Source organism: Nothobranchius furzeri, chromosome 12, assembly GCF_043380555.1.
Source record: "Nothobranchius furzeri strain GRZ-AD chromosome 12, NfurGRZ-RIMD1, whole genome shotgun sequence".
Classification (NCBI taxonomy): Eukaryota; Metazoa; Chordata; class Actinopteri; order Cyprinodontiformes; family Nothobranchiidae; genus Nothobranchius; species Nothobranchius furzeri.
The window spans coordinates 67,155,247-67,166,252 of record NC_091752.1 but is presented as its reverse complement, the minus strand read 5'-3'; the positions used below and the strand labels follow the sequence as shown (position 1 = coordinate 67,166,252).

Sequence of the window (11,006 nt, the reverse complement as noted above, 5' to 3'; positions counted from 1 at the left end):
TGCAAACATGTCAATTGCAAACGTATTGTGCAAACATTAACTTGTTAAAAATACTATGTAGCTCCCAGTTGCTCATGTAGTGGATAGTTAAGCTCAAATACGGCTCTGATGTGCGGCTGGACCAGAGATTGCTTGTGGTAGCAAAAAACTGTGCATTCTGAATATTTTCTGCAACAAGTCTCTAAATAAAGTAAAATTTTCCAGTGCAGATTGGAGACAACCCATAGAAGCACTGATTTGATCTCATTTCAGAGAAAAATAGAACAGGTTAGATGCACCTAATAAATAAAATTACTAACAAACTCAGGAATCTTTCTTTGCTTCACTGTTCTGGTGCTGAAAATATCACTAATGCGGATCAAAGGAGATACACAGATGAATGCACCTCTTATTATTTGGAAACTACATTTACTGCAGCTGGCAGAGGCAGAGATTGTTTCTATTGATACACGGAATTTACAGAATCATTTTAAATTGTAATAGGGGAAGACTGCAGGAGGGAGCGGTAAATTACAGGGGGTCCCCAACAAAAACAAGAAACTACGAGTCTGATGAAACCCGCTGGTTTTCCATCAGGCAGTCACGGGGCAGCTCCAGCGACCCAGTGACCGAGCTCAGTCCGGTACCGACACCGGCTCGGCAGAAGGTGAACGAGCCGAGGCGACGTCGTGCTCTGCTTAAGAAGTGTTATTTTCCTGCTTCAGAAGAAGCGTCCAACGTGTTTTTACGCTTTCTCCGAGACATGTCACGTCACTAAGTTGTTAGAGCCGCGCGCTAAGGAAACCCTGCGTTCCTCTTCGGAACGTGTCGCTCAGCCGTGGCGAAGCCATGTTTGTTCACACACAAATGAAAACAAGCGGGGCACTAATATATTACTATGACTCACTCTAATTGGTTAAGGGTCAAACAAAGGCGTGTCATTCGCCTGAGGTAAGTTCCTTTTCATTCTGAGGCAGAAATTCAACAGCAGAGCTGTGAATCGTGATAAAAACGGTCTCTCAAAAATGACAGACCGTCAGATGTGTAGATCGTAAAACGGTCTAAAATCGTCATATCGCCCAGCCCTACTCTTTACATACTTAACTCTTTTTATTTGGGCATCCATTCACAGATTTCCTGTGGGGTCTTAAGTTTAAAATAAATTTCTCTAGATTTAAGGCCTTAAAAACATCCAGGTAGCCGGGAAGCGTTGGCCGTAGAAAACACACTGAAACGCTTTCTGTCTTCCTTCGAGGTAGGGGTGGGTGATTAATTGATTTTAAATTGAGATTACCATATGGGTTGGGAACAATTATTAGAAGCAAAATTAGCGATTTTTCTTTTTTTTTTTTTTGTTAACATGTTTCAAGTACCTAGCGACAACTCTAGCCACCTGTGTTAGTGATTATCTGAGACTCAGAGATCGCTGTGAAGCACAGATTTACAGCGGTTAGCTTCATTCGTTCTGTATGGTCAGTCGGCTCTTTCCATGGAGCAGCGAGGCTGCCGTCTGCTCCAGCCCTGCTGCTGCAGTAGGTAGCTGTTGTCATAAAGTTAAACTGAAAATGGATCTTGCAGCTTGAAGTTGCCTCTGTCTGACTGATGCTACCCGTGCTTAGGTGGAAAGATATATACATATTCTCTCAAATGTGTCAAAACTTGTCTTTAAATTCCATGAACATCAAATATTACATCCAGGGGACATTTCCAACAGAATCAGAAAATAACGTATTGTTCCATTGACTCTCATCCATTATTTTTTTGTCCATGGGAACAAATGACTGGAAGTAGAAGGGTGGGGCTTAGGCTCCCCATACTTAAACATAATGAACAACCCTTTGGGTCAAACAGTAGTATATGCTATCTCATTGCAAATGGATGTACTTTTATCTTTCTGTTGCTGTTTATCAGTATCACTATTTATCAATATTTGCCCTTTATTTTTTCCAAGACAAAGCACAACTTTATTTAACTCATAAGAGAGAAGATTCTCTTTTATAAAGGCAAAAATCATTAAATGGAGTTTAAAGGCCACTATTAATGTTCAATAAATTTAGGTCATCATCAGCATTAATTAAAATTGTGTTAAATAGTCAAGATCTCAGTTTCAATCAAAATAATCATGATTAACATTTTTGCCATGATCTAGCAGCCCTACGTGTTATCAACGTAGGGCTGCCGTAGTGTTTGGGCTGATGTTGCAATATTTACAGGCTATTCACAAGTGCAGGATTTGAATTGTCAGTATGTGGCATTTGTAGTTTGTGTACAGCCAGCAAATTAGAAAGTGCTGAGTCCAGTAGGTGGCTCGTTGTTAAAACACCGGGAAGTGTGTTTTGAACCACATTGGTTTCACAGTTGGTTTGGACAATCACTGGTGTTATGGATTAATGCGGTTTTGGGTTAACTGGTTTCCTACTTCTGTTAGCGTTGGTGTCAGTCCATAGGTGACATGGTGGACCACCTTGGTCCAAATGACTCCACGTTTCCCTCGATCTGAAAATACGGTCTGCTCTGCTCGGCAGAAGGATAGTTTAAAAGCTCTGTACAGGGCTGGATCTGCACAATTTGGGGCCGAGCTGAGCTTAGTGGGAAAGGGCTATATGGTAGAGAAACACAGTTGGCCACAAAAAGCATTTAGCGGGTTCAAGCTATCATCCAGTTTTGGTCACCACCCCACACTTCTTTGTCTTCCTCGGTATCCGGTCCCTCTGGTCTCCAGTGCATAACCGCAGCATGTAGTGAGCTCCATTTGGCTACATTTTTATCCAGTAACCTATCAAAATCAGAGGTGCTTTGGAATTTCCATATGATTACAAAACATCTCATATAACAGTAGTTGTGACATCAGCAGCATCAAACATTGGAATCATTTAACTTTCTATTAATGTCATGTTGATATTAAATTTTGTTCACAGCAGTCTAAAATGGTCTTTAAAAGGTCCTAAATCTAACTTGCTTAAAACTGCAAGAATCCTGCATTCAGTCACAGCATTCTGCTTATATGATATTGGGAGCAGTTTATCTAGAAGTAAAAGCCCAGGTCTCTGTTTTAAAATACTATTCCAAATTGTTTACTATTAGTTTTTTACGTGTCTTGCCTCAATTCTGCACATAATGTACATCATGCTGAATTCTGTTACTGTGATCAGCGGCCATCATCCGAAACTGTTATATTTAGGGATGTCCCGATCCAATATTGACATCGGATATTTCTCCGATATCTGCCTAAAAAAAGCTCTATCGGATTTTATTTGACAGCATTAAAAATCTCCGGTATTATAAGCAGTCTGTTCCGCTGTTTGTCCAACTGTCTGTCCACCTGTCTAACCAACCTTCAGTCCACCCATCCATCAGTTTGTCAAAGCATCCATCCATCCATCCATCCATCCAATCTCCCTCACTTTCATTCATCCATTAATCCCAGGGTATCCGCAGGGTCTTGAAAAGTATTAAAAGTTGATCAATTGATTTGAGGAAAATTAAGAGCATTAAGGTCTTAAATTCAATTTATAAAGTCTTAAATTTGGTTAGTAACATGTTTTTATTATAAGCTTGTCAAGTAGATGCACATGAACTAATCATTTTCAGTTCTTTTATGCTAGCTGTTTGTTCGAGTTGCTGTTCCATGTGACTTTAAGCACTATCACTATAGGCGTGCCTTCCTCATCACAACATATCCAGCTCTTTCATGAAGAAATACATTGAAGCGATGCAGTACTACTGTAAATGGGAATCGATACATTTACTGATTCTTGGCCACAAGTTGAAGATTTTAAACCGTGGCTGCAGCCTTTGACTGAAAACAGCCACACAAGCTTTCTGTGGGTTTTCTGAGTTTTGCTTTGTTTATTAAAAAAAAAGTACTACCTTAAAATTAAGCTTAAATTTTATTTTTTTTAATTGTTGAAGTACCATTACTGAAAACCAGATATTGTTAAAGTAGTATCAAAAAATATCTAGCGTTACTCAAGAAAAAGCCTACTTTCCAGGTTGTTTCTTGATTCTGCCATTGCAAAAGAACTTAATAAAATAGCTTCATATCAATAGTTTATTCATGTATTATTGCATTGCAACAGTCTTTATTTTGTTTTAAAGCCTTGAAAAGGTATTGCAATTGATTATTGGATCCCTACATATGCCCTGAATCCATCCACCTGTTCTGTTGTAGGAAATACATGTTAATGTGTAAAACTGTGCCACCTGCTGGTGAAAGGAAATACTGCAAGTGGCTTGGGTCCCCATCAGAGTGAAAACCAGAAAAACATTAAGTTGCCATTTTTTCAAAATTTTTATTGCATAACATTGGATTAGTTATGGAAAAAGTTGGAAAAATTATTTTTTTTAATTCTAATAAAGCATTATGCTTCTTTTTCACTGTCAAAGTTGTGTCCCCACCATGAATGTCCTGGACAGAAGTCCTCATTTTCCACAAGAAACAAGTATGTGTGTGTGTGTGTGTGTGTGTGTGTGTGTGTGTGTGTGTGTGTGTGTGTGTGTGTGTGTGTGTGTGTGTGTGTGTGTGTGTTAAATGTAGTGAACCTAGACTTCTGTTTGCTTCTTCCAGCTGTCACAATCATCTTTGCTTATAACACAGATTTGTTTTATTTTCAGTCTCCTGTTTTTGCTGACATTCTTTTTGTGATGACATGTTTAATGTTATAATTTTTTTAATCGTTTTTCAGTATAGATTTAGTTCCTACTCATAACTAGTTTTCTTTTAAAGTGACCATAGAGGTGTCTTATGTTTCAACAGCAGAATTCTTCTCATTTTTGCTTTTTCATCTCCAGTCTTTGTTCGATTGATAAAAGTCAGGCTTTGGCACGTTTATTAGATCTGGGCGATAAATTGAGCGTCAACATCGGGATGTATCTGGGAAACAGGAACATTGTTCTGCTGCAGTGTAGGAGGCAAATGCTCTCAAAGTGTCCTCATCTAATGTTAGGGGTACCTGACACACGCTGCACGCCATGGTTCACCAATCACAATAGTTTTTAATCTGTTAGCTGACGCAGACCACACCCCCACACATGGAGTGGGTTGCTGGTAACAACATGGAAAATAAGAAATGCACAAGAGAAGATGAGGGAGTCCACCAGGACTCAGGTGGGGAAATAAGCTTTTGCCTCAGTTTAGGAAACCTTTTACATGGATCTGTAATCAGTTGTGCCAAAGTAGTTGCAGCAGGCAGAATAAGTCTTTGACACATCAGCATTTTTATCAAGATGGATAGATAAACTTTATTGTCCACCTCGAATTGAGGCAGAAATTTGCCTTTGACATGGCTCACCTTACAATACAATCCATATCCCATTCACACAACTATATAAAAGACAATTGAAAGGTATTAAAATGTTATCATCGTAAAAAAAATAAAACTTTAAGAAGTCAAAATTGTAATTGCGGTGGGAACAAATGATTTCTTATAGACACCTTTCTTGGCCAATGGAACTCTGTACCTCCTTCCGGATGGAAGTAACAGAAAATGTGGGTTCAATGGATGGGATGAGTCTGCACTGATCAGGTTAGCCTTCCTGTGCACTGCTCGCTTGTGAAGAACAGAAAGTGGGATCTGAGGTGAACCTGTAATTTTGCTGCCTAATTTAACAATGCGAGAGAGTTGTGTTTTGTTTTTTACTGTAAGAAAGTTATACCAATATATATAAGGGCATTTGGAAGTGGGCCACTGACACAAAGTTTCAACCAGATGTTGCTATCAAGCCAAACATTGAATTCATGCAAAAGAATCAGGACATTAGCCCGTTTAACCCTAACGCCCCCCAATTGGGGGCCTCTACATCTACAACTGTCCACGTTCTCCAAACACAACTAAAACCACAATCAAACAGCCCAGATGGGAAACAAGGCCATTTGAAATTATGATAAGTTAAGATACAATGATGTTTGAACTTTATTTTAGAAGAGCAGCTGACCTTCTCTGGTGTCCATTGAAAAAAAAACCTTGAACAAATGTAGTTGAGGACCCCTGGAATAAATAAAACAGTTGACTAAATTTCCTAAATGGAATTTGAACTCACAACCTCCATCCTGTCAGCACTTTCACACAGGGCAGCTCTTCTAAAATAAAGTTCAACTATTATTTTATCTTAATGTATCAAAAACCAAAAATTGCTTTGTTTACAACCTAAACTGTTGTGATTGTAGCTGTAGCTGTGCTCGGGGAATGCAAACCATCACTGACACTTGGGACATGAAACTCCAAAGGCTCCCAATTGGGAGGCGCCAGGGCCGAAAGAAAAAGGCCTAGGGCCTAAAGGGTTAAAGTAAACAAGTTGAGTCATAGTAAATAAAGTGAAATGACACAGTTAATAAACATTGAGCCACTTTAATAGTTTGTAGAAAAGCTTATAGGGGTGATTACAGCTTCTAGATGCCTCCTGTATGAAGAGATGTCGTCTGCATTGATCAGGAGTGATTCTGGCCTGTTCTTCCACACAAGTGGAATGAGTTTTATTACTTTATTGTTCAGTTTGTGGGTGACACAGCCAACGATACATGTATTGTTCTCGTGTCATTTCAACAAGTCCCCAGTCATTGTATTTGTGTAAATTTCTTTCAGACTTTAACGCTCAGCAAACAGCTTTGTGTTTGTTTCCTGAGATTTTATAAAAACACTGTTGGCTGTGATTGTTGCCCATCGTCCTGAAGTTCTGTCTGTCTGCTGGAGATCTATACTATCTATATTCTAGTAAATCTCATTCTGCTGCTATACTGGCAACAAGAATGGACAACACAATCAATTTCCCTCTGGGATTAATAAAGTATTTTTGAATTGAATTGAACTGAATTAATTTAATTGAATTGAATGAAACAAGTCCTGAATGTAATGAAATGAAAACTGAATAAGGTTAAGCCCAGAATGAGTCAGGACTCTGGCAGAGCTAGATTTTTAAGTGATTTTCATTAAATCAGGAAGTAGATAAGAAACAAGCCAGGCATCTGTCAAAATGTCAAATGAGTTAAAAAGTGTTTGTATTTTTAGAAGAAAATGACCTGTAAAAATTGAAATAGTCTTCTTGAGCTTGACTAGCATTCACAGGGTATCCGTGGGTCCTTAAAAAGTCTTAAATTAGCTTTTCCAAATTTAAGGCCTTAAAAATCCTTAAAAATGACAAATAATCCTTAAAGGGACATTATGGAAGTTTGACGGCCAAAACATGTATAGAAATAATAAATGTCTTCTTCATACATTCTCCTGCAATGCCCTGGTCCTGTAGAATGAGCCCTGGCATTTTTACTGTGATTGCCTGTTTTTCTGTAAAATCACGGAAAAAGAGAGATGCTCGGGTCGAGCAGGCTGCTTCATGCGCGTTCACGCTCAGGCATAGCCCTCCAAACCGTTCTTTGAACGTTGTTTCAGCTGTCATGAAGCATATAAACGTTACAGATACAAAGGACGTCACTGGTGCTTTAGCTCGTCTAGTAAACCGTCGGACTCTCATGCAGAAGACCTGGGTTCGATTCTGGATGTGGACATAGTTTATTTAGAGTTTATTTTTTACATTAATGGTATATTTTTTTACTGTAAGATGCCCAAATTTTTATTTGAGACTTGCCGAACGGCATTGAATTCACAGATAAAAAAGATGTGGGTTCAACTTTCATTTTGGAACAATTTTTCAAGCAAGGGAAGGGAATGATCTGAGCATGCAGGAGGACTGACCCATCATAAACCTTTGTCGGCTGTGCTGAAGAGAAAGGTACAGAACCAAATTATTTAATTAATTAGCTGCACGTTCTCCTGTCCTCCGGGCCACACACACACAAGGGACTGTCTCAGCTGTTATTTTCGTTAAGGAGTGTGCACGTACAGCATGCGTGCCTCGTGCACGAGCCTACTATTGAAGCTGCCGTTACGCTTGTGGCCTGAGGGGGCAATCGTGAGCATAAAAATTCAAAACTCCGTAAAGTCCCTTTAAATACAGTTTACAAAGGTCTTAATAAACAGGATTCTTTTATTTCTATAAAAATTTCGTGAATTTCTAGTTGGTGTTCAGCATTTTTTGTGTAAGATATTGGCGTAAGCAGAACCGTACACATTCAGTTGGTTGTGAAAGGGGGCTGTTTTTAGATGAGCACAGTAGCTGGTTAAGCTTGTGGGAGCTTGCGCCATGGGGAAGTGCAAGTTTAATGGTAACTTGGTGGTTAATCCCACGTTCGCGACGTGGTTAGCACCGGTTCCAGGCAATAACTGGAAATTATTAGCCTAGTGAACTAGACCAAATTCTTGCTTTGCAAAGAATGGTCTAGGCATGCTCCATTGGAACCTCAGCAGCTCCTACCAGGACTCTGGCTAGCCAATCACAGCTCTCTAGAGGGGTTTCAAACACATAGAGCTGTGATTGGTCCATAATCATAGTGCTCTATCTGCTTAGTGAACAAATCACAGAGCTTTATCCGCTTTGTGGGCCAATCAGGGCACTCTATATGCCTGGTGGGTGGGATGATGCAACAGAGTGAAACAAGAGTATGTCACATTCATTGTCCAGTGGAATGCGGAGATCAACCGCCCCACAACCGACAGCCGTCAATGGAGCGTGGCCAGACTAAATAATACATTTATTTAGTCTGGCTTGCCAGGCTAGGATATTATAGCTTATTAAAAGCTATTTTTAAAAGTTGCTTGAATTTGGTCAAAGTGGCCTTAAAAAGTGTTAAAAAGTCTTACATTTGGCTCCCATAAACCAGCAGATACCCTGTATTCAGCATTCAAGCATGAAGTGTAATCTAGAGTGTTATTCAAGTCATCTGTTATAAATTACTGCATAACAATATAAATCGCAGGGGTGAAAGAACTGCAATGCCAGTTTTTTCCTCATTTTTATTTCTCTTCTATTTTGTGATGCATTTTTAACTTCGTTTTCATGCTTTTTTCTCCTTCCCCCTTTCTCCCACAATGTATTTTTCTGTCTCTTTTGCATTTTTTGCTTTGATCGTAAAATAAAATTAGTGAACAAATATGCTCTTTAATTCCAATCTTCTTGCTTCCTTGTATTCATAAATATTGTAGTACTTTGTCACAAGTGTTACTACTCAGACTTCTCTCTGCCTTTTATTTAATTTTTATGTTTTTGCTTGCTCATCCCCAGATTGTGAGGAGGTGGAGAATCTTCTGCACTGCAACCTTCCCTCCATGTGTTATCATCTGTCAGACTGGGGCTCTTTGTTATGCGATTATCAGGAGCCGAGGTCCACTCAGTACTGTCTGGTGATAATGCTCTATCTGGCTCTGAAGCACGGAGACAGGTAACAGCTCACAGAGACGTTACCTGCTTTAATCACATTTTCTACATGAATAAACATCTTGGCAAGCTGTTTGGCTGAGAATCACTTTTACACATATGTAATGAATTAGATTACAGTTATTTAATGAGCTATAAGGCGTGGGATTCCATAGGAAATATGGAATCCACCTTACGGATCTGTGTGGTTATTTAAACCAGAAAATTGGATCTTTTTATTGCAGGGATTAGAAAACCGCTCCGTATTCACTCAGAGACAACAGAAGAGAGAGAGTCAAGTTTAAAAGTTAAGAATTTTATTACTAACAAATTAAACTAGACTGACTTTAAAACTAAATGTATGGTGTAACTAAAGTGGATGAGACGGTGAATGGATGACGTGTGATGTTAAATCAGAACCGGCAAATCCGAAGAAGCGATTGGTTCTGACGGGAACTGAAGGTGTTGTTTTGGTTAGGAGGTTCAGAAACACATGAGACACCATCATGTCAGTCTACCTACCCTTCGTGGAAGTCCCCTTTAGATCCGGAATGTCAAGGTCTTAGCTTGACCCTCTCTGGAACCGAGCCGGTAGGAAAAGCAGCGGTTCCGACCAGTCCAGTCTTTGAGTTACTTCCGGGTACACGACAGGTTGTTGGCGTCTGGTGAGATCCAAGCCTGGGTCTGGATGGTTCAGCTTTTATTCTGAAAGGAACTGTTGTTGCTATTGGAATAGCAACAAATTTTCCAGCTTGTCGTTGTTCTTTTTGGTTGAAGAGGATAGTTCAGGATTGGCCACTCCGTCACTTTCTCTGGAACGCTTTGAACTGGCGTTAGAGTTGACGTGGCATAGTTTTATACTTCAGATGTTTTGGTTTATTGTCAAATGAAAAATTACCAAACACCATCAAAACCACGCCTCCGTCAGATCTGTAAGATTCTGATTGGATCAGTGAAAGTAATGTGTCATGTCTTTTAACGCTATGTAAAATGAGTCCTGTTGGAACACTTAAAGTCATATTACTTATTATATTCTATAGGATCATAATAAAGTAATTAATATTTTGATTTCACAGGTCGGTCACATCTTATTTATTGACTAACACTTTGATGGATTAGCTTTTTTTTAAAATAGAGTTCTTTGATTAATCAAAAGAAAAGAGTTCATTCTTCATTCTTCTGTTGAGCTGAAAATAAGCAGGTTAGAAGGAATGCATGAGACCTTGAGACCATCTCATGCAGACTAGTCTTGAGCAAAGATGGGGAAAAAAACAGTCAAATTGCATTCCATTACACATACGATGATTTAGCAAGAGAATCAAGAATTGCTTCATCCAGAAGCGTTGACTGTTCCCCTAACACTGCGACAAAAGTCTTTGATCAGTGAAGTCGTTTATCAGCTTGGTGGCTGCTGCGTCTCTCTAGGTTGCACTGTATTAGGAGAATCAATAGAAAAAGCACAATGTCACCAAACTTTGCTCGGCTCTGGTCTCCAGTGAGCAGCAGTGCTGCTCTGCGTCTAAACTGTATTACACCTTTAAACAGCTTCACTTTTATTGCCAATAAAAGTTTCAGAGAAACGCTGGCAAGCTATTACACCTTCACACGGGCTGTTCAATGGGATCTATCTCACTTTTGATTAACTTATTCTACAAATTTAAAGTTAAGAAATATGTTTTAAAATGTATAAACATCATTTCTAATGTAATACTTTTGGATGGAGTGCTGGAACATCACTAAAAGGTTTCACCATTGAAGGTGTTTTCGAATACATTTTTAATCTC

At 39.2% G+C, this 11,006-nt stretch overlaps 1 protein-coding gene across 1 annotated transcript in view; it reads left to right on the top strand.

Moving 5' to 3' along the window:
- The window catches only part of LOC107372781 (meiosis inhibitor protein 1), a 134,539-nt gene that overhangs the window by 83,787 nt on the left and 39,746 nt on the right, over nucleotides 1-11,006 (top strand). Inside the window, 1 exon segment of the mRNA XM_070542860.1 lies at nucleotides 9,091-9,247. Within this exon segment, the coding sequence (XP_070398961.1) occupies nucleotides 9,091-9,247 (157 nt within the window).